Source organism: Bos grunniens, chromosome 7, assembly GCF_055505025.1.
Source record: "Bos grunniens cultivar Pamir isolate PY7600 chromosome 7, Bosgru_T2T1.0, whole genome shotgun sequence".
NCBI lineage: Eukaryota > Metazoa > Chordata > Mammalia > Artiodactyla > Bovidae > Bos > Bos grunniens.
This window is the reverse complement of record NC_141171.1, coordinates 29492655-29517216: the sequence shown is the minus strand read 5'-3', so window position 1 is coordinate 29517216 and position 24562 is coordinate 29492655. Positions and strand designations below refer to the sequence as shown.

Sequence of the window (24562 nt, the reverse complement as noted above, 5' to 3'; positions counted from 1 at the left end):
TATCCTTTGAAGAGGTTGATATCATCATCATTTTACAAATGAAATGAAGAGCATAAGTATGCCCTGGATGTTAAATGCCACATATTCAGTTGGCGGAAAACTAACATTAAGTAAAAATAAGCATCTCTTGCTTAACAAAAGTATTTCTAGAAAAACAAAAGACTTTTTTTTTTCTAAAGATGCTGATCAAGACCATACTTCCTTTTCTTTTCAAGTGGAAAAAAATTATAATTCATCATATTCTGATATGAAGTCTCTTACTAATGTCCTAAAAGGTAGTTAAAATATAGCAAATTACCTGTATACATAAGCGACAAATTATCACATTAGGATACAGCATTCTTTCTGATCACTGAAAAATTAATGTTGTTAACAAGGAGTTGTTAGTATGTAATAATTTAGCATGCTTTTCAAATATTCTACACAAGATAGTGATGTCTAACAATTGAATTTCAAATAGAACTTGAGACCATTCTGGTATATCATTTAATTCAATATGATTTGCTAAGTTTTAGATTTATAAATAAAATTTTTTAAACAAACATGGGTTGAGAAGTATTTTATTAAGAAATACGTAAGTTCTGTGAAGTTTGGTTACTGAAAACAATGAGGCGTTGTACCAGGCAACAAGCCAGGAGACATTCTGCAAGGTATGCTTGAATATTCATATAATATGTTGACTATATGAATATTCAGTAAGCCAAATCCCAAATAGCTATGGGAAAGTGCAAACTAAAAGATGAACTACTAGGAGTCACTACTAATGGAACTGTAATATAAAAATCACATTCATGGTGAATTTTTAAGTAGAATGAAATTCCAAGGAAACATGTCATTCTGTCTGCATACAAGTTTTTAGCAACAGATCTACCAGGTTTGAGATATTTATTTGGAATGCTTTAAGGAAAGTAAAATTATCAGCTTTCCTGTCTTCAGGTACTATTCCTATAGAGAAGTAAAGGGTTGGACAACTGTTGTTTCTGAACAGGGATAAGGAGTTTCAGGGACTTTCCTAGGTCTGGAGTGTGTTAGTCACTCAGTTGTATCTGACTCTTTGTGACCCCATGGACTATAGCCCACCAGACTCCTCTGTCCATGACATTCTCCAGCCAAGAATACTGGAGTAGATTGCCATTTCCCTTCTCCAGGGGATCTTCTCAGCCCAGAAATTGAACCCAGGTCTTGTGCATTGTAGGCAGATTCTTTACTGTCTGAGCTACCAGGGAAGCCCCTTGGGTCTGAAATTTTTCTTAAAAATTATTGAATTAAGTAACTTTTGTCATATTGCTTCTCACAAAGTTTGTGCTTTAGTAACAATTACCAACGAAGTATGGGAGTTCACTTATTTCATTCTTTTTTCATCTTTGCCTATGGAAAGGTATAAAATGTAAACATTTCTGACTTTGCATTTCTTAATTCACAGCAAGGCTGATCATTTTCTTAATAAGCCAGCTAAATATCTTTTCTAAGAATCTGGACCTAACAGAAGCAGAAGATATTAAGAGGAGATGGCAAGAATACACAGAAGAATTATACAAAAAAAGATCTTCATGACCCAGATAATCATGATGGTGTGATCTCTCACCTAGAGCCAGACATCCTGGAATGGGAAGTCAAGTGGGCCTTAGGAAACATCACTATGAACAAAGTTAGTGGTGGTGATGGAATTCCAGTTGAGCTATTTCAAATCCTAAAAGACGATGCTGTGAAAGTGTTGCACTCAATATGTCAGCAAATTTGGAAAACTCAACAGAGGCCACAGGACTGGAAAGCTGTTTTCATTCCAATCCCAAAGAAAGGCAATACCAAAGAATGCTCAAACTACCGCACAATTGCACTCATCTCACACACTAGTAAAGTAGTGCTCAAAATTCTGCAAGCCAGCCTTCAACAATATGTGAACCGTGAACTTCCTGATGTTCAAGCTGGTTTTAGAAAAGGCAGAGGAAACAGAGATCAAATTGCCAACATCCGTTGGATCATCAAAAAAGCAAGAAAGTTCCAGAATAACATCTATTTCTGCTTATTGACTATGGCAAAGCCTTTGACAGTGTGGATCACAACAAACTGTGGAAAATTCTTGAAGAGATGGGAATACCAGACCACCTGACCTGCCTCTTGAGAAATCTGTATTCAGGTCAGGAAGTAAAAGTTAGAACTGGACATGGAACAACAGACAGGTTCCAAATAGGAAAAGGAATACGTCAAGGCTATATATGGTCACCCTGCTTATTTAACTTCTATGCAGAGTACATCATGAGAAACGCTGGGCTGGAGAAAGCACAAGCTGGAATCAAGATTGCCGGTAGAAATATCAATAACCTCAGATATGCAGATGACACCACCCTTATGGCAGAAAGTAAAGAACTAAAGAGCCTCTTGATGAAAGTGAAAGAGGAGAGTGGAAAAGTTGGCTTAAAGCTCAACATTCAGAAAACTAAGATCATGGCATCTGGTCCCATCACTTCATGGCAAATAGATGGAGAAACAGTAGAAACAGTGGCTGACTTTTTTGGGGCTCCAAAATTACTGCAGATGGTGACTGCAGCCATGAAATTAAAAGACGCTAACTCCTTGGAAGGAAAGTTATGACCAACCTAGATAGCATATTGAAAAGCAGAGACATTACTTTGTCAACAAAGGTTCATCTAGTCGAGGCTATGGTTTTTCCAGTGGTCATGTATGGATGTGAGAGTTGGACAGTGAAGAAAGCTGAGCGCCAAAGAGTTGATGCTTTTGAACTATGGTGTTGGAGAAGACTCTTGAGAGTCTCTTGGACTGCAAGGAGATCCAACCAGTCCATCGTAAAGAAATCAGTCCTGAATATTCATTGGATGGACTGATGTTGAAGCTGAAACTCCAATACTCTGGCCTCCTGATGTGAAGAGCTGACTCATTTGAAAAGACCCTGATGCTGGGAAAGATCGAAGGCGGGAGAAGAAGGGGATGACAGAAGATGATATGATTGGATGGCATCACTGACTCAATGGACATGAGTTTGAGTGAACTCTTGGAGTTGGTGATGGACAGGGAGGCCTGGCGTGCTGCAGTCCATGGGGTCACAAAGAGTCAGACACAACTGAACGACTGAACTAAGCTGACTGGAATTTAAGGAATTTAAGGAATCTGCCTTAAATTTTTTTTTAGTCCATTTTTCTTCAGGACATTCATCTTTTTATTATTAATTTGTTGTTGCTCTGTAGTCACTAAGTCATGTCTGTCTCTTGTGACTCCATGGACTGTACACTGCCAAGATCCTTTGTCCATGGGATTTCCAAGCAAGAACATTGGATTGGGTCACCATTTCCTTCTGCAGGGGATCTTCCTAACCCAGATCAAACCTGCATATCTCGCCTTGGCAGTTCTTTACCACTGAGCCACCAAGAAAGCCCTACTAATTTGTAGCAACTTATTATGTATTGAGAAAATCAACACTTTCCCTAGGATATATATTGCAAATATTCTCCCAAGTTTGTTTGTTTTTTCTTTTAATGAGTTGATAATTTTAAGTACTTCTGAAGATAAAACTTTCAAATTCATACTTGGTTAACTCTAATAGCATTTCAGATTAAACAGCCCTTTCCTATCAAGACTGCATAAATATTTACCTATATTTTCCTACAATTCCTTTTTTTAAATATTTGAGTGTAATAGAAAATTATTTTGGTTTAAGTTATGAAGTAAGGATACTGATTGATTGATTTCCAAATGATGACAATTATCTAGCAAACTTCATCAAGCAATCCTCTTTTCCCTCAACTTATATGAGGTACTGCTCCAACTCCCCCATCTTTATTATTGCTATTTATATATTTTGGTCTATTTTTTAAAAATTTTTTTCCATTGATCTCTCTTACTCTTTCTTGTGCTACTGCTACTCTCTTCTGATTACTATGTCCTTAGGATTTACCTATTCAGATTTGCAACTACCCTTAGGCCAATTTTATTCATTCATATTTTCTCAGAAAATCAGTCATTTGATTCAAGACTTTTAAGTTTATCAGAGGACAGGTATGACATTTCTACTATGTCTGTGGTTTTCTTTATATTACATATTTCTCTCTTCCTCTCCTTTTAATTAGCCTGGACATATTTGGTTCCATTACTAGGCTTTTTAAAGTTCTTAGATTTACTTTTTAAATCTTTTTCCTCTTTTCAAATTAATTATTTTAATCTTTAAAAAGTATTTTGGTTTACTATTTTTCTTTCCTTTATTTATTCCTCTTTTATTGCTATTGGCTTTAACTGGGTGTTGCTGATTTTCTTATTTCTTGAATCAATGCCTAGTTTGCTTTTATATTATTTAATAATAAAAGCCCTTAATGCTATGAGTTTTTCTAAGTAGAGATTTGGTTATATCTCAGAATTTAGTAAGTAGTGTTTCATATGTATTTATTTGTAAATAGTCTTCAATGGCAATTCTGGCCAGCTCTTTCACTCAAAAGTTGCTTAAGAAAGTAACTGAATTTATAATGAAGGAAGGAAGGTTAACCATTTGGAGAATATAATGGAAATTTCCTTATGGCCAACTGTATGGTCAGTTTTTTTTACTAATTCATGAGGACTAGAAGACAAAATTGGAGAAGGCAGTGACAACCCACTCCAGTACTCTTGTCTGGAAAATCCCATGGACGGAGGAGCCTGGTAGGCCGCAGTCCATGGGGTCGCTAAGAGTCGGACACGACTGAGCGACTTTACTTTCACTTTTCACTTTCATGCATTGGAGAAGGAAATGGCAACCCATTCCAGTGTTCTTGCCTGGAGAATCCCAGGGATGGGGGAGCCTGGTGGGCTGCCATATATGGGGTCACACAGAGTCGGACACGACTGAAGTGACTTAGCAGTAGCAGAAGACAAAATTATATTCTTTATTTTTTAGACATAGAGTTTTAAGTATTTCTGAAAAATTAATAATATCATTACTGACTCTCTGTATATTTACAGCCTCTATATTCTTTTGTGATATCTCAAAGACTAGGAGTAGTATGTTGATATTTTTTCATATCATCATGATTAATTTACTTTAATAAGAGGGACTAAACATTTAAAAGTAAAAATCAGGACTTTCTTTATGGTGTAGCGTATATGAATCCACCTGCCAATGCAGGAGTGTGGGTTTGATCCCTGGTTTGAGAAGATTCGGATGGCAAGGAGCAATTAAGCCTGTGCATCACAACTACTGAGCCCAAGCTCCCGAACTTGTAGTCGCAACTACTGAAGCCCCAAAGCTGCAATTACTGAGGCCTGTGTGCTTTAGGGCCCACAAGTCAGAACTAATGAGCCCTGTACCACAGCAACTGAAACCTGCGCACTCTAGAGCTAGCAAGTCTCAACCACTGAGCCCGCGTTCTGCAACTACGGAAGCTTGTGTGCCTAGGCCTGTGCTCTAGAGAAGCTCAAGAGAAGCCACCACAGTGAGAAGCCTGGACACCGTGATGAAGAGCAGCCCCTGCTCATTGCAACTAGAGAAAGCCTGTGCAAACAATGAAGACCCAGTGCCACCAAAAAGAAAATAAGTAAAATTTTAAAAAGATAAAGTAAAATAACAACTGAGAGAAATATAAAGAACAAAAACATTAATGGAAGACATTTTTATAATTTTGCCGAAAGAACTATTTTATAATTATAATCAAGACACGAGGAACAGAAACTATTAAAATATATTAACATATTTAAATACAGAATTTTTAAAAAATTTATGGTAAAAGACACCATTAGCAAAGTTTTAAAAAATAGCAAACACTTGCAACAAATGAAGCAATAGTCCCAAGCAGATATGTTCTCTCTTCTGAAAAAAATTCAGAAAAAAATGACATATGAAGGACCTAAAGTGAAAGTGAAAGTAAAGTCGCTCAGTCGTGTCCGACTCTTTGCAACCCCATGGACTGCAGCCCACCAGGCTCCTCCATCCATGGGATTTCCCAGGCAAGAGGACTGGAGTGGGTTGCAAGGACCTAAAATGTTGATAAAAATAAGTATCAGGACCCTAAACTTTATTCCTCATTTATTTCATCATCATTTGTGAGTAGACAGTCTCTGTAGCACTGAGACCATGGCCTCAAGTCCCTTCTGAACTGGATGGTCAAAGCCTAATTCTCTCCATGGGTTTCCATTCCTTGTATAATGTCTCCTGCAGCTCTGTTCACAACTCATTATAAATAACAACTAGTGTCTAATGCAAACAGAAGTCCCCCTCCTCAAAATAATGAGCATGAGCAGGCTTATGAAGCAGCCTAGCATGAGAACTTTCCCCAGTAGAGACTTCTTACACCCACTAGTGACTCATCAGTCTGACTTAACTATTTGCACCCTCCCTCTCAGGGGGTTAAAACCCAAGACATGAGAGAGGGCCACCACCGGCAAAAGAGAAAAGCAAAAGACATGAGCCACGTAGAGGAAAGTCAGTAAGCAAACACTGTAAGGCTGCAGAAATCATAAATCGAAAAGAAACCATGAAGTCAAAAGGTGAGTAGAAAGAAATGATCAAAGAAATAAAAGCGAAATACAGTTACATCTGAAGGAAAGAGAGAGAAACTTAGTAATGCACAGAGCAGGACAGATAAAGTAGAAGGACACAGCTGTCCTCTGAGACATCAAGAGCTCCTCTTTTCCCTGGCAGGATGAGTGAGGTTCTGCTTCCTTGGAGTCTGTCTTTTCAGCTGTAGAATATCATCTTATGTTCCCTGTTCTTCAGGTATCCTTTACAATAAATCACTCATCAGGAGACACCCTAAGCTATTTTCTCAACCTTTTAATCTGAAAGATCCTAACTGGTACTACTTCTTCGAATCACAACAATTGGTGGCATTATAATTTCATAGAGCATCTTCCAAGAATGCTATGAGCCTGTTGAGCATCTCTGCTCCATAGCCATACTTTCTCTCCCATGGAATGTGCCAAAGAATTGATGACTTCTTTACTCCAGAACTGTTAATGCTCCCTGTAATCATCAGTATAAATACTTTATTAATAATTTGTATTTATAGAACATCTGCCGCCCAAAGAGCGCAAAGCTCTTTACAAACATCATCTCATTAATCCTGATAGCAACTTTTTTTTTTTAAATAAGGTAGGAACATGTAGCAGCTAATGGGTACTGTCATCTCCATTTGAGTTATGGTAAAGCTGAAACCTGGGGAAGAGCTACTTTCTCAAGGTCAGGCAATAATCTGAGAACTAGCACAGAAATACAATCTGGAACGTCTGCCTTCTTGTACTTTATTTCTTCCTAAGAAACCTCTCTCATTTCAGTTCACACACGTACTCATTGGAATGCTCCAACATAAATTTTTTAATATAGTTGTCTCTACAGAGGGTAAGAAAGAATCCCATAAACTCAAGTATGAAAACTCACTGGACTTCAGCTTAACTTTTCAAGAGGTTATCACTATAGTTAGAGGCATGAAGAATGATTAAATTTGAGGATCAGAAAGCATTTTTTCCTGCCATTTTTAAGCCAGTAAAGGAGTTTCTGCTTAGTTCTGAATGTGTTCCTTCTCCATACTGGAAATAGAAAACCAACTTCAAGATGGCAAAAGTCAAAAATAAGCATTTTTTTAAGAAGGATGCAAAGTAATGGCACCTCAATAATATTATATACTGAATAATTGCCATATCCTAGGCATATATGTTGGAGAAGGAAATGGCAACCCACTCCAGTGTTCTTGCCTGGAGAATCCCAGGGACGGGGGAGCCTGGTGGGCTGCCGTCTATGGGGTCGCACAGAGTCGGACACGACTGAAGCGACTTAGCAGCAGTATCAGCAGGCGTATATGTGTATCATGTAACCCTATGAAGGTGACATTGTTATCGTTATTTCACTAGTGAGAAAACTGAGACTCCATGCAGTTAAACAAATGGAGGAAGCTGAGAGATTTTTTTTTTTAGTTTATTTTTTAATTGAAGGACAATAATTGCTTTACAGAATTGTGTTGGTTTCTGCAGAACGTCAACATGAATCAGCCAGAGGTATACATATGTCTCCTCCCTCTTGAACATCCCTCCTACCTCCCTCCCCATCCCACCCCTTAGGTTGTCACAGAGCCCCAGTTTGAGTTCCCTGAGTCATGGAACAAATTCCCATTGGTTATTTCACATATGATAGTGTAAGTTTCCATGTTACTCTAGCTGAGTTTATAGCGCCTTTGTCTCTGCTTTTCTTACCTGTGTTTTGTAACACCACACTACTCCTCCAAATGATAGTAACAGTGGCTGCTTGTGCTGTTTTGAATGGCGTAATCCTATAACCAGAGAGCCAGATGACTATAGCCTGATGCAGCCACAATAGTTTGTGCTTTATGTCAGTTACAGAAAAAAAATCTAAGGTACGCTATTAAACAATAGTCTTTGCTGCTGCAAATCTTTCCACACAATTTGCAAACTTAGACCCTAAAATACAATTTAGCTGAAAGTCCACCATCAAGACAACTCTACACCAAGATGGCAAGGTTAACAACATCAAGAAAAACGGAAAATTTTCAATCTGATTACTTGTCACTAATGAAGTAAGACTAGGTCCAGATTTTACCACAACCACACAGATCCAAATGAAAATCCCAAAAAACACTTAGAATATATTAAAGGAATGCCTGTATAAATATCTATTAAAAATTTTCCCAACTCAATAGCTATACAGACAATGAAAACCATTAGGAGGGTCTTCAAAAAATTTCTTAAAGCAGGAGATCTTCATTTGAATCACAGCTTGCTATGGGCAGAGTAAGCCTAAAGGACTAAAATAATAGCTATGAAATAATATAGCTAACACTTACCAAGTACTTATAATGTGGTAGTCACAATGCTTTACATTCATGTTTGTTTAATCTTCACTGTCAAACAGGTGCAAGTATTATTCCCATTTTATAAATGAAACTAAGGACTAATGAAGTATCCTGTCAGTTCTGAGATACTAAACCCAGCAATTTCACTTAAGCACCCGATACTTGTATATTAGCTTCCACTTGTATTTGGGAAACACACAGCGTATTTATGAAAATGTTTTTTACTTAATGCAGAGTTTCCCTTGCAGCTCATATGATAAAAAATCTGCCTACAATGCAGAAGGTCTGAGTTCAATCCGTGGGTTGAGAAGATCCCCTGGAGAAGGGAATGGCTATCCATTCCAGTATTCCTGCCTTGAGAATTCCATGGACAAAAGGAGCCTGATGGGGTTGAATAGGCATTCTTATTTTGAGAATAAATGAATAGTGAATAAAACAGTATGTTCATTGGAAATGCAGAAGTAACTGTTTATATTGTGTAGTCCTGAAGAAGAAGCACAATATTCAATGATACACTAATCAACACTGCTATATTTAAAATAGATAACCAATAGGGACCTACTGTATAGCATAGGGAGCTCTGCTCAATATTCTGTAATAACATATATGGAAAAATAACTTGAAAAAAGATTTTATATATATATATATTTGGGCTTCCCTGGTGGCTCAGATGCTACGGAATCTGCCTGCAATGCAGGAGGCCTGGGTTTGCTCCCTGGGTCAGAAAGATCCCCTGGAGAAGGGAATGGCAATCCACTCCAATATTCTTGTCTGGAGGATTCCATGGACAGAGGAGCCTTCAGGTTACATGTAGTTCATGGGGTTGCAAAGAATTGGACACGACTGAGTGACTAACACTTAACCTGTGTATATATAACTGAATCACTTTGTTGTACACCTAAAACTAACCAACATTGTTAACCAACTCTACTCCAATATGAAATAAAAATTTTTAAATATTCTAAAAAGATATAGCAATCAACATAAATTAACCAAGTCAAATGGCCTTGGGAGGCACAGACCTATGGTGAACGTGAGAAAAACTGTCTATGATCATTTTCTTTCATATGACCTCTGTAGCACAGACTAAATCAAGGAAACAAATTGCTTTTCCCAGTACCAAAGATAGAAGAAAACTAGCTCTTTTGAGTTTCCTAAGGTTCTCATTCCACTTAAAACCCACCTAGAGGCCTATATCCATCTAAGCTGAAGGAGGTCATGTTTTCTTACTCATGTAAGATGACGGGATAGCCAAAGATGAAACACTGTTGTTGACTTATTTTCCTTTTGCTTTAAATAATGAAATATTTCAAATATATGATATAGTATAAAGACCTACATCCCAGCCACCTCACCACCATTCAGATTTAACAAATGTATTCATTTCACCCTACACTAATCTTTTTTCCTAGAAAGATAAGGTTTCTAATAAAGTCCCATCCACCCTATTCCCTCTCCCTCTTTCCCAAATAAACCACTATTGTGAAAGTTGCATGTGTTCCTCACGGTGACATTTTCATATTTTTGTTATACCTATAGTATCAATATGTATTATTGTTGTGTATTCATAAAGTTTACACCAATTGTCTTCAATTTATCCTTCTATAACCTGAATTTTTTACTCAGCTTTTTTTTATTGCAGCAAAATAAACCTAAGACAAAATTTACCATTTTAACTACTTTTAAGTGTGCAGTTCAGAGTCATGAAAAACACCCACATCATTATACAACTATCACCACCATCCATCTCCAAAACTTTTTCATCTTTCCAAACTGATTCTTTGTACCCATTAAAAAACAACATTCTATTCCAATCTTCCTCACAAATCCTAGCAACCATATTCCACTCTCTGCTTCTGTGAATTTGATTACCCTAGGAAGAGCATATAAGTGGAATCATATAGTCTTCATCTTTTTGGGACTAGTTTATTTCACTTAGTATAACATCTTCAAGGTTCATCCACACTGTAGAATGGGTCAGAGCCCCTTCCTTTTTAAGACTGAACACTACTCCATTATATGTATATATCACAAAGATTTGTTTATGCATTAATCTGTGGATGGACACTTGAGTTTCTTCCAGCTTTTGACCATTGTAAAGAATGCTGCTAATAGGTATAGAAATATCTGTTCAATTCTCTGCTTTCATTTCTTGTGGGTATATCACCAAAAGTGGAATTGCTGGATCTGGATCATAAGATAATTCTAGGTATAATGTATCAGAATTCTCCAGATAAGCATAACCAAAGGATGGATAGATAGACAGATAGATAAAGAGGAGATTTATTATAGGAACTGGCTTACGTGATTAAAGAGGCCAAGATATCCCATTGGTCTGTCGTCTGCAACCTGGAAAAATAGGAAAGCCAATGGTGTAATTCACGCTGAGACTCAAAACTCCCAAGTCAGGAAGCCAATGAGGTGAGCCCCAGTCTGAGTCCAAAAGTTCCAGAACTAGAAGTGCTAATGTTTGAAGGAAAGAGAAGATTAATGTCCCAGATCAAACAAATAGAGTCAGTTCCCGCTTCTTTCAACTCTTTCTCCTATTCAGCCATCAATAGACTAGATGCTGCCCATCCACGTTGGTGAGAGCCATCTTCTTTCCTTGATCAACCAATTCAAATGCCAATCTCTTTCAGAAACAATCTCACCAACACACCCAGAAATAACGTTTTACCAGATATCTGGGCATCCTTCAGTTTGACATCCCATTAACCATCACATTTGATTCTGGAGGAACCTCCACCCTGTCTTCCACAGCAGCGGCATCGTTTTACATTCCTGCCAGCAACACGCAGCAGTTCCAATCTCTGCACATCCCTTACCAATATTTTCATCTTTGTTCTTGAGATGTACCCTCAACAATACAGGTAGATTTAATTCATCCATCTTACCTATGGTATACTTTCCTTCTATGACTACACTGCAATTCATTATCTATCCACCAAGGGTAGCATCTGGGTCCTTTCTTATCTTGTTGCTATTACAATCAATGCCACATTGAACATTTCTATATATTTCTCTGTTCACAAGTGCAACAGTTTCTCTGGGCTAAGTAATCAGGAGTGGAATTTCTGAATCACAGGTCATGTGTAATTCAAACCTTAATATGTATTGCCAAAATTCTCATCAAAGAAGTATTTCCCTGTTTACACTCCCACCTGTTAACTCCACACCCTTGACACAATAACTGGTATTCATGTAATTCACATAGCACTTCTCAGCATTTAGAACAGGAAGGAATTCTGTGTCTGCTCAGTCCTCAAGTTTATAATGATTTTTTCTGTTAGTGCTTTCTCATTTTCATTTTACCTCTTCCCTGCCCCATGCGCCCGCTATTGCTGGAGAGAGTCCTTTTCCCTTTTTGATGCCGACTTTATCATAACGCTAGTCTTGGAATTTTTTTTTAACCACTTATGAAATTGTCAGAAGTTCAACCAATAATCTCCTTCTTTACAAGAACTATAAAGTGCAATGACTTAAGGATGTCTTGGAACTTGGTAAATAGTGAAGTAACACCCATGTTTCCTAGTTAGCCATTAAACCATGCTTTGGCTAAACTCTGGGGGAAATTCCAGGGAAATACTGTGGGAACAGAAAAGAAGTGTCCGGGTATGACTGGAAACATCCTTTTCTTTACGCATGCAGGTGTGGGACTAGGGTGAGGCAAGTGAAACACACAGGAGCCAAATTTAAGGGACACAAAAACAAACCCAGTAATCAAAAAAGGTTTATGAAATATTTTAAGAGCAAAATTAATGTGAAAAATTCACAATAAGCAAAATATCAAAATCACAAATAAAAATAAGATCAGTATTATTATCATATCTCTAGTCATTAAAGCCTTTTCAGTTTAATGGAGTAAATTTCATCTGTATATGAAGAGTGTCTTTGACATTTTTTTAAAAACAAGAGTCAATTAAGGGAAAATAAAATTTATATGTTTCATTTTTAAAATTCAAAATAAAATAGCTTTATACATCCTCTTGAATACAAGACTACCAAGAGGAAAATTAGACAAGATTTGTAGCCAGTAAAATAGAGACTTATTTGAAGATTAGTATATGGCAGCAGTTTTCTCATTTATCAACTTGAAATCGACACTGATGGCCATTTGTAAGGTGTGGCGAACTGTATGAATTACTCATTAGCCTCCTATTAAGACTTTAATTTTAATGGAGATTTTGTACAATCAAGCAAAATCTAATAACCTACCACCATCCAAGAAAGATGTATCGGTTTGCTAGGGCTGCCATCATAAAATACCACATACTGGGTGACTTAAACAATAGAAATGTATTTTCTTACAGCTTAAGAGGCTGGAGAAGGAAATGACAGTATTCTTGCCTGGGAAAGCCCATGGACAGAGGGGCCTGGCAGGCTAGAGCCCATGGGGTCACATAAGAGTCAGACAGGACTTAGCAACCAAACAACAACAAACAAGAGGCTGGAAGCCCAAGGTCAAGGTGCTGACAGGGTTGGCTTCCTCGGAGGCCACTTTCCTCAGCTTACAGAAGGCCGGTCTCTAACTGCCTCGTCACATGGCCTTTCCTATGTGTGGACACATCTTTAGTGTGTCTCTGTGTGCCCATATTTTCTCTTTCTATAAGAACACCAGTCTTCTTAGATTAGGGTCATCCTAACAACCTTTTTAGCTGAATCACCTCTTTAACAAAAGGCTCTATTTCCATATGGGGGCTTCCCAGGTGGTGCTAGTGGTAAAAAAATCTGCCTGGCAATGCACAAGATGCAAGAGACATGGGTTCAATCCCTGGGTCGGGACGATCCCCTGGAGTAGGAAATGGCAACCCACTTCAGTATTCTTGCCTGGAAAATTTCATGGACAGAAGATCCTGGTAGGCTACAGTCTGGAATTGGGATTGCAAAGAGTGGACACAACTGAGTGTGCACGCGAGCACACACACACACACACACATACACACACACACCTCCATACAGTCACATTGTGATGTACTGGGCATTAAGATTTCAACATACGAATTGTTGGGGGGGACATGCTTCAGCTCATAATGAGGGGGAATAGGACATTTGCCGAATAAAGACTTTAACCCTCAGCAACTAATCAAGAGCTGAGAGGAAAAGCACACCCTTACTATAAAAGAGAGATTTTCTCAGTCGTTCAACCTATCAGGATGTTACTAACATAACAGCATGCTCTGGTTCAAAATGAACAGATATAAGTTGTGAAACCTCCAAAGCCCTTCGGAGCTATCACCACAATGTTGTCCAGTTCCTTGAGTAACCCATAAATCCTACTGAAAAACATCAAAGTGAAAGTGAAATTTGCTCAGTCGTGTCCGACCCTTGGCTGTCCATGGTACTCTCCAGGCCAGAATACTGGAGTGGGTAGCCTTTCCCTTCTCCAGGGTGTCTTCCCAACCAAGGATCAAACCCAGGTCTCCCACATTGCAGGCAGATTCATTATCAGCTGAGCCACAAGGGGGAAAGTCCAAGAATACTGGAGTGGGTAGCCTTTCCCTTCTCCAGGGTGTCTTCCCAACCAAGGATCAAACCCAGGTCTCCCACATTGCAGGCAGATTCATTATCAGCTGAGCCACAAGGGGGAAGTCCAAGAATACTGGAGTGGGTAGCCTATTCCTTCGCTAGTGGATCTTCCCAACCCAGGAATCAAACCAGGGTCTCCTGCATTGGAGGCAGATTCTTTACCAACTGAGCTATCAGGGAAGCCCAGTCATTAAGGAGTAGGACCAAATGGCTAAAAAAAAAAGTCATGCTATCCAATCAGTCTGCCAAACACACAATATCACAACTTTGTTGTAAAAAGTAGGAGTCATCAGGACACTGGGGTTCATCCCAGGACACTGGGATGAAGTCATCCCATCAGGGACATAGAACCATAGCCTCCAGTAATGCAGTCCAATTGTAAATGACTGGGGAATTTCAATACCTACGAGCTCAGCTTTATCTTTCTTTTCAGTATAAAGATACTCTTTTTGAGTCAAAGCTGGATACTTTTTGTGAGTCTAAAAGGTAGCCTCATAACTACCAGCAGACCTTTCATCCAGCAAACTGAATTACATCCAAAAGATCTTATATAGTTTATTTAAGCAGCCTTGCCTGAAAACAAATCCGTTATTGAAATTGCTTCCCCAAGTTTCCCAAATCTAATGGAACAAGCAGTTATTTGAGAATTCCTATTCCTCTGTTCTTTTTCTTGCAGAACATATAACCTTTATAATCTTGAACTACCACACTTGGCAAATAAGAAACACGACATCAGGGACAGTGGTGAACTGTGTGAGTGGACTGATCGTGTATAAACTTCTTAGCTGCCTTAGAATGATTGTATAAATCCGAAATAATAATAACAACTTCATTGAAAATGGTGATATGTTTCACAAAGGCAACTGCACATAGGTAGAGTTAACAAAAGCCATTGTCTATTATGCTACATTTGCCTCCTGTAAGGTACTGGAATCCTGAAATTCAAGTTTATGGGGTTTGAATTTAGATGCTGTTTGAGGGAGGGGGCGTTGACTGATTTGTTTTTTCTAAAATAATGATATTTCTCCTTTATGTAGTGGCTGGCATCTTAATAAACGTGGACATGACTTAACAGTCAGGCAGCAAATCCTTTCCAATGTCATCATTTGAGGATCTGCCTTATGGAAAACTGCTTTTCTTATTACCATTCCTCCTTAATGCTTAAAAAAATAAGGGAAAAAAAAAAAAAAACACCCTGGAATAATACTCCTTACTCATCTCACCTACTTGTTAATCTGGAGTCGATTAAAGGAAGCATGTTGTAGAAAGCATATTATAATGAGTGAATAGATATTTTTTAAAAAAGATTTGGGGTTGGGGGAGAGACATGGCATTAAACAGTACAAATGATCCAGGCTTTTGCTCTACCAAACCTTGGGGCAATGTCTTTTCAATGTCATTCTTTAGAAAAAGTCTTTGAGACCATGCATGTCTTTTTAAACAAGGAGGGGAGAAAAAGAAAAGCAAAGCAAAAAAGAAGAGGGAAAAAAAAGAAAAGAAAGGAAAAATGGGGTGGAAAAAAAAAGCTTTTATTTTAAAAGCAAACAGCTAAGTGATTTGCTGCACACTTGCCATGAATAATAACGAGCAGATTTGTGGTGTGTTCCTTGTTTTAATTAGCACATTGCCTTCTGCAGCAGCGCCCTGTCTTATTACACAGCACCTAGAGAGCCCCACTTGGAGCACTGCACAAAACAAGATGGGCAAAGAAGCCCCCATGAGGAGTCTTGCCGTTGATTCAGAAAACTCCCATTTTGTTCTCTCCCAACCCCCACCCTCGGGTTTCATTTTTCAGAGAGCTATGATTAGCGTTTTTGTTGTTGTTTTATTCGGCACGGAAAACAGATATCTCTGAAGCTGTATCTGAATGATTTCTTTGCAGTTCAAACTATAGTAAGAGCTCAAAAGCATTTTAAAAGGCAAGGAAAGTGCAGATGGAGTTCCTCACTCTCAAGATCTGAGGTGGGACAGAACCTGCCACATAATTTGCACTCAATAAAAGTGTTAAAATGTTCATGAAGCACTTCAGACACCAGAACAACAAAAGAGCTCCTTAAACACTTCTGTTCTGGAGTCCTTATATTTGGAAGAGATAGTAGTCTAAAGTAAGTGTCAAGGTAGCAAAGGTTAACTCTGAGTAATTTTATCATCTCTTGCAAGGGGAGCTTCTCGTGAAATGTGTCAGAACAAAAACTTAAAAAGAGCAGTTGGAAAAATGAAAACCTCACAAATCGTATTCCTATCTGTAATTAAAAAGCGTTAGCCACAACCCTGTCAGCAAACCCTGAAATTAAAGTTAAGAAACCAAATGGCTCCTGTGTTGCTCTGTGATTCTGTTTGCTCACACACGTGCGAGTGTGTGAGCAAATCTAGTACAGAATGTGACTTTGTTTTTTGTCACCAGGAATGCTGAGTATGCTGACACAGCTAGGTGAGACAATCTCAAATTGTTCTAGGATTTGATTTTCATATGCATGCAACCTACAGCTGCATTTGATAGTGTACCACATTTATATGACACCTTTTCTAGAAGGTCTTTGGTGGATACATCTGCTGAACAGAACAGGAACAAAATATGTGCCTTGACTCAAACTTGTGGCAGAGAGCTATCAAAGTGGAAACATGCTCCAAGTCATTTGCATAATATGCAGATGAAAATCTAATGAGAAAGGTATATTGACAGACTTTGCCTTGTTATCTGGCAATGCTGTGCATAACAGTATGTGGTACCCAGACATAATCTCCTGTAATGTTATTTTGCAATTTAAATGTCTTTTCCTCCTCCAAAAGAAGACACACGTCAATAAGTCCCAGACATCAATGACTGACATTTGAGATAAGATAAACTGCACAAGCCTATTCAGATAGAATCAGCCCAGTTTTTTTCAGGATACAGGTCTCCAAGTTATGTCCTATTTATTGGCTGAAGGAGAGGAAAGGGTGGTGTCCCCAAATACTCACTGATGCCTCATTTTTACTGTGCTCCAATGGCTGCTCTTTCAGCCCTGATGCCAGTCCTGAGTATATTTCAAGGAACATTACCAAGAACAAAATCGAAGGCCATCAATATTAATGATCTGAACCAGGAAGATAGCTTTTAGTGTGCAAATTAATTATCCTAATCACAGGGTTTTTTGTATCCATTTTAATGAAATAACTATTTATTTCATTGAATCCTGAGCTTTTCTTTTGCAAATAAGGCACATTTACATGATAAATACACGAAATTTAAAAGGATGACTAAATTAAATTGAGAAAAAAAGACCTTTTTAAATACAATTTTCTTAGGAAAAACAGCTAGATTAATGGGTTGGTTAGCTGACTGGCATCTGTGATTAAATCTTTTTTAATGTATGTCAAATAGAATTTAATGGACCCTGAGAAATGTCTACACAGTCAGTAATATTCAGGGACTGGAGAAGATTCCAGTTGTCTCCTGTCATTTGTTGGTGAACTCCTGAAGCCTTGGCCTTGGGACTCAGGCTGACACATGGGATTGACACTTCCGGTCCCTGCATTCTCAACCATTTCTTGCGTCCTCAACCATTCCTTTGATTCACCCTCTTATTCTCTTCTTGGGGGGGGGGGGTGGTGGTGGCAGGGGCGGCGGTGGCGGGGTGGTGTTGGAGCGGGGGGTGGGGAGGGGTGGGGGTGCTCAGCCTTCTTTAACAATATAACCAACACATTCACCTCTTAGAAGCATGGGCCAAAAAATAACTACAGGAGCAATGAAAGCATTAAAATAGCTTAAATATGCCTTGTATCTCATCATCTCATTCACATTTGTTTCAAACTGTGCTGGCCTTGGTAAAGAGAGAGCAAGAGAGACGGAGAGGGAGGAAGGGAGGGAAGAAAGGAGAGAGGCTGCTTAATTCAGAGGAATTTTCAATGAATCTTTTAGAGTCTGTGGGTTTTGAAAACTTTATTTATTGTGGGTGAGCTTTGAAGGGCTGCAAATTCAACAGAAGAGAGATTTGAAACACATTCGGGCTCGTTTTTTTGATAACAGACCCAAAGAACAGAGCATCTTTCTCTGCAAGCCTCCCCCCCTGGGTTGTGCCACCAGAGATGTCTCCCTCTGCCTTTGATTTGGGATGATCAATTGCAGCTGTGGCAGCCGGGCAGGCGGCCCCAGGCTCCGGGAACAGGAGCCCTCTCCCCAGCATTAGGATTTACATTTCAATGGCTGCCACCATTTTAAAGATAATTATAACCTTTTTAGATTAATAATATTCTGTGGCTTCTCTAATATTTTAACAACATAAATATTAATTTAGCTGGTTTCAAAAGAAACATCTCTCTCTCAGCTTACCATCCCGCCCACCCTCATCCCAACCTTGGAAAATACAAAACACACGCTTCACCCCAAACCTATTTGGGGCAGGATGGAGTGGGAAGGGAGGACATTGAACCAACAGATATGACTAAAATACTTTGACCCTAACCTGGCCCAGATCTCATCATTTGAAAGTAAATAAAATATGGCAGCTGGGGTGGGGGTGGGGGGTTGGGGAGGTAGGAGGTAAGGGGGTGCAGTTTTCAGGGGCAAAAGACCAGGAAGCTACTTTCTCCAAGGGTAATGTTTCCCAAATCCAAAGCTGAATTTTTTTAAACAAGCAAATTGTGTGTAGTTTTATCTAACTCAGCAAGTCAACTTGCAAAAAGCCGGCAGATGGGATTCACGTTTCTTCGATCATATTCCAAGTGTGGTGGGAGATGGCAAAAAGATGAAGCTGTCTTGATGAACTCAATAGTCTTGAAAAGAGAAAAAGGAAAATTGCCCACAAAAGATATTGAGACTATAAAGAGGCTTATATTTCACTGTTACTGCAAACTTCCTTTCTGCTTATTATCATTCCAACACTTTATTTCCCACCAGCTGATGCAGCTGGGGAAAACATCACATTGTACAAACAGATGTCGACTCACTCAGATTGCCTGACCATGCTCTGTGGACCATGATCTATTTTTTGCCACCCTGCAAGTATTGAGCATGTTGTAGGCACCAGGACAGAGCTTTTTTTTTTTTCTATTTACATTCATTAGGTTGCTACAAGTATTCTCTTTAGGGTGATCGCCTTTTATCACTCAGCATCATGCAAACAATTTACATGGCGCAAATAGAATCAGAGGAACACATTTCCCAGGTCCACTGATAAATAAGAGGAATAATGTGCATTAAGAAGAAAATTGATAATGTGCTGGTCAGATGTTGCAAGCAGGTCATTCGGATGCACTCCTTGATAAAGTGCAGAGCTACAATAATTGCTCTGAGATCTCTGTACGAACAAGACCTTTATTTCCTAGGCACCAAAGCCATGGGATTGAGCATTGCTTGAAAGTGACTTGGGGAATAAAACCACTCATGAAATATGCATGACTAACACATAGGCTGCCAGAGGAACTTAGTGTATTATGTATGACCCTTTGGTAATTGTAAGGAAATGATATTCATTTAAGTGGATGTTTATCACAGTTAAAGGTGCCCCTAATGAAACAAAGGTCATAAGCCTAAAAACATGAGGTTAGAGACCTTTTATTGCACCATTTCTCTCTCTGTTTGAAAAGACCTGGCCTTTCTTCACAGCTGTTTTCCTAACACCTGTGTGTGCTGTTTACGCAGCCTTAAAGAGTTCCTGTCACCCTAGTTGAATGCCAAAAGGACTATTACATTAAATGCTCTTCTAATATTATACCCACACATCTGGGAAATATCAGACAGTGTGCTGCAATTTATCAATTCGGGCTGGAGTTTTTAGCTACTGACATTTGGTTAGCTACAGAGTGTTTTTGTTTTTGTTTTTCCTCCCTGAGTATGTCTCTATGGAAAATGCTTACCTGCTCATTCAGTTCAGAGGGTGGCTTTTACTGTGAGATCAGTGGTAATGTGATTCTCCTGCGATAGACTCATTTCTCTGGCAAAATTATGAGGCAACACTGCAGGGAAGATGGATACCCAGATTTGGAGGTCAAACTCCCCATGTTAGAATCCCAGCCCTAGTGTTCACAAGTCCTGAGACCTTAGGCAAGTAACTTAATTGTTCTGGGCTTTTGAATAAATTTCCATCTATAAAATAACACCCATAAATAGCTGTGACCTCACAAGGCTGTCATGATGATAATTAAGTCACTATCTGAAAAGCATTTCAAATAGTTCCTGCCACACAGTAAATGCTATTTGTTTAAAAAAAAAAAAAAACAGTTTGCATGGTTGGTTTGTCCTGCCCTTTCTCCGCCCAAACTGTTCTTTTCTTTTGCACCTAATTAACTCCCTCATGCCATGAGTGCTCAGTTGAGTCTGACTCTTTGAGACCCCGTGGACTGTAGGCTGCCAGGCTCCTCTGTACATGGGATTTCCCAGGCAAGCAAACTGGAGTGTGCTACCATTTCCTTCTCTAGGGGATCTTTCTGACCCAGGGATCGAACCCTTGTCTTTTGTCTCTCCTGCATTGGCAGAGGGGTTATTTACCAGCTGAGCTACCAGGGAAACTCCTCTTATATGGTTACCATATAGTAACTCTAGAGAGTGTTACAAATTTCATAATTCTTTCATTCATTATTTCCTTATGATCACAAGACTATCATTTGGGATAGAGAGGGCAGTCTTCTCCATCCCCAAAATGCTTTGATAATTTACTAATTCTAGACTACCCCTTCCAAAATGTAATTTCTTCCTATGACCAAAGTTGTCTGACATAAGATAAAATAGAAGCTGTAGGGGATTTTTATAACTACCACTAGACTAATAACATAGTCTAACAATACAAAATCACAAACCCTGTTTTCTTAGATTTTAAAGAAAAGTCACTGTAATGTGATCACATGTAGCAAAGTGGTTCTGAAACTGGCTTGCTTCCATGTGTTTGAATCCCAGCTCTAGCCCTTACTGTGTGACCCATGGGAAGTTATTTAACCTCTCTGTGTCCCCAGTTTCATCAGCAAACAGAGATAATCAGAGTATTAGCTCACAAGTTTGCTATGCATTTTAGACAAGGGAATGCAGGTGAAGATATTTAGAGCAACATCTGTAATATAAGTACTCTATTATTGTAGGCTATTGTATTATTATTCTTTTCCAACATCAGCATTGAAAAGATCCTGATGCTGCGAAAGATTGAAGGCAGGAGGAAAAGGGGATGACAGAGGATGAGATGGTTGGATGGCATCACTGATTCGATGGACATGAGTTTGAGCAAGCTCTGGGAGTTGGTGATGGACAGGAAAACCAGGTGTGTTGCAGTCCATGGGGTCATAAAGAGTAAGACATGACTGAGCCAGTGAACTGAACTGATTATATTATTATTACTTTTAGACTGGAAACCAGCATTTCAGGAAGCTTTTGACATCATCATACCACCACCAGGGTTTTCTGCTCAAGGTAATTTATTCACTGCAAATTACCGATGGTATTAAAATCTGTCCATAGATTTGATGCTCCTCCCTTCAAAAAGCAGAACTCACTTCACCGCTGAGTGTTGGCCACACCTAGTAACTCACGTTTAATAATTAGAATGCGGTGAAAGCGATGGCATGTGAATTTCAAAGTTAGGTCATAAAATGTACTTCCTTTCCTCCTGCGTTTGTACAGGTGACCAGCTAGAGGCAGAAGGTAGCTGCCGTGTCATGAGCACATCGCCCCTGTGGAGAGGCGATGGGAATGAGCTACCTTAGCAGGAAACCTTTCAGCTTCTGTAAAGCTTTCAAGACTTCAGTCCTCCAGGCTTTGAGTCTTCCAGATGAGGCCCCAGACATGTGAAACAGACATAACCCATTCTGCTGGGGGCACTCTGAATTCCCAGACCATCTGAAACCATGTGGTAATCAATGATCACTACTCTTTTAAACCACTAAATTTTGGAGTCATTTGTTATGCAACTAACACAACATTCTCCAATATAGAAATGGAAGTTACTTGTTAAACTGAGGGCTTGTTTGTATAGGAATGGGAAGTGGGGCAAGTGCAAAGACTACAGTGTAAATTAGTACACTTTTTATTGGGTTGGCCAAGATTTCATTTGGGTTTTTCCATAGCATCTTACAGAAAATCACAAATGAACTTTTTGGCCAAACTAATATATATCCTAAAGTATATTTCACTTTTATGTACCTATTAGCATGGGGATATTTTTTTCCAAGCTAAGTAAAATAGTTCTCCTCAATGTGTAGTTTTTATTTCTAGGATAACCAACCACCCCAAGTAGCTCACGAGTGTCTCTGCTTTAGCAATGAACTTTGCATGTCCTGGGAAATCTCTCAGTCCTAGACCAACCAAAATGGTTGGTTCCCCACTTATATTTTAGATTAGATGATTACCAGTATCTCAACTGAGCTAGTCTTATAGTCAAAGAAGGGGATACCTAATAAAGGTTTTTGTGAGAATATGTGTGTTTTTAGAGGAAAAGAGAGGCACCCCGAACAGTCCCTATCTCATCATATAACTCCACACTTCTCCCTATCTTACATGTGCCTGGTGAGTCCTTCACTTGGGCAGGAATGGGGTGGGAGAGGAGAAAGACATCACCGCTCCTGGGCCTTCAGCCCCTTAAGCTTTCACAAATTCTGAGGTGCAGGGTGGACAGCGATGCTGGTTTTGGGGAGGTGAGACAGTGCGATGACAGCAGAAAGCAATGCTCTAGGAGAGTATCTGGAGCTCTTAGTAAAAGCCTGCTTAAACTGAATATGAAGGAGAATGCCCACAATCACCTTTCCTTACCTTCACCCTTTCTTATTATTTCATTTTTTGCAAGTAGGGAGTTTATAACCAGTGTTATTTGTTCATATAACAAAATGCTTTTAAGTCTGGAAAAGGTGATAGCATGTATGTACTGTGTGCTAAGTTGCTTCAGTCACGTCTGACTCTTTGAGACCCTAGGGACCGTAGCCTGCCAGGCTCCTTTGTCCATGGGATTCTCCAGGGAAGAATACTGGAGTGGGTTGCCATGCCCCACTCTAGGGGATCTTCCCAGCCCAGGGATTGAATCGCATCTCCTGTGGCCCTCGCACTGGCAAGTGGGTTCTTTACCACTAGTGCCACCTGGGAAATGGGATGTCGTCTTACTTAAAAGTAAACCAAAGAACCAATAAATCCAGCTGCAACTCCACCTTGTCTTTTTGTTTGCTTGTTTGCCTTGTCAATAGCCAAAGTAGTACAAAATAATGTGTATTTTTTGTAGCACTGTCCTCTAGACAGCAGAGAACTAGACAGAGTGCTTATTGTTCAGGATTATATGATGCAAAGACTAGTCACACCCAGATGAACAACTGCTTCATTTCATGGTGGAGACATGAGAATAGCTTTATCCTAAAAAACTGTTCAAAGGGAAACTTGCTTGGATTATAAACGCAGAACTTATAGGTAAATTCACATGTTAACAAGGGAAAGGCTGGCTTACACAACACAATAGCAATAGCATCCCAACAATACGTGTGTAAATTATACTAATAAGTTGTTTTCATCCGTTTGTGAAAGCAATCTTTTTCCTTCGCATCCGGAGGGTAACTCTCAAACCTTATAAGGAGCACTAATCTTAACATCTGACATATAATGAGCACTAACTGAGTGCCAAATACAGGAGAAGGAAACACACACTAACTTAAATGATACAAGAAGCCTCATAAGGCAGATGTTGTCAGATCCCTGTTTTATTAATGGGAAATCTGATGCACAGAATCTCTGAACAATGTCTCGAAGGTCACATCACAATTAGATGGCAGATCCAAGCGTTCACGGTCCATACATGGCATCTTTCTGTGATTAAATCACACAGAGTTTAATTTATTCAAATTTGCTCTCCTCTCCCAATTAGAGTACATTAGCAAGTTAAACTACCTGCTCAAAGCCTCACCGAGAACTGGATCTTGGACCCAGAAGTATACATGAAGAGAAGGTAGGAAGATGATAATAGTGAAACAGGTGATGTATGGGCTTCCCAGGTGGCTCAGTGGGTAAAGAATCTGCCTGGAATGCAGGAGACACAGGTTCGATCCCTGGGTCAGGAAGACCCCCTTGAGAAGGGAATGCAATCCACAATATACTCCGGTATTCTTGTCTGGAGAATTCTATGCACAGAGGAGTCTGGAGAGCTACCGTCCATGGGGTCACAAGTGATAGACACAACTTAGTCACTAAACCACCACTAAGAATTTAAGGAAAGATATAAAAGCAGACAGGTGAACCTAAGAGACAGGACGGAATAACAGCTAATGGAAGAATGAGAGGAAGAAAGAGAAATGAGAGATGAGACTAGAGGAAAAAG

At 39.2% G+C, this 24562-nt stretch overlaps 1 protein-coding gene across 45 annotated transcripts in view; it reads right to left on the bottom strand.

The window, feature by feature from the left end:
- The window catches only part of LOC147368975 (uncharacterized), a 724353-nt gene that overhangs the window by 372854 nt on the left and 326937 nt on the right, over positions 1–24562 (bottom strand). For 31 of the 45 annotated variants that reach the window (XR_015167035.1, XR_015167028.1, XR_015167029.1 and 28 more), the window contains one exon: positions 11085–11129. The exons of the other annotated variants lie outside the window; for them this stretch is intronic. Coding sequence is in view for 24 of the 31 variants with exons in the window: in XM_086410609.1 (XP_086266735.1) it covers positions 11085–11129 (45 nt within the window). In the remaining 7 variants the exon portion in view is untranslated. The remainder of the gene's footprint in view (positions 1–11084; positions 11130–24562) is intronic. 45 annotated transcript variants of the gene reach the window in all.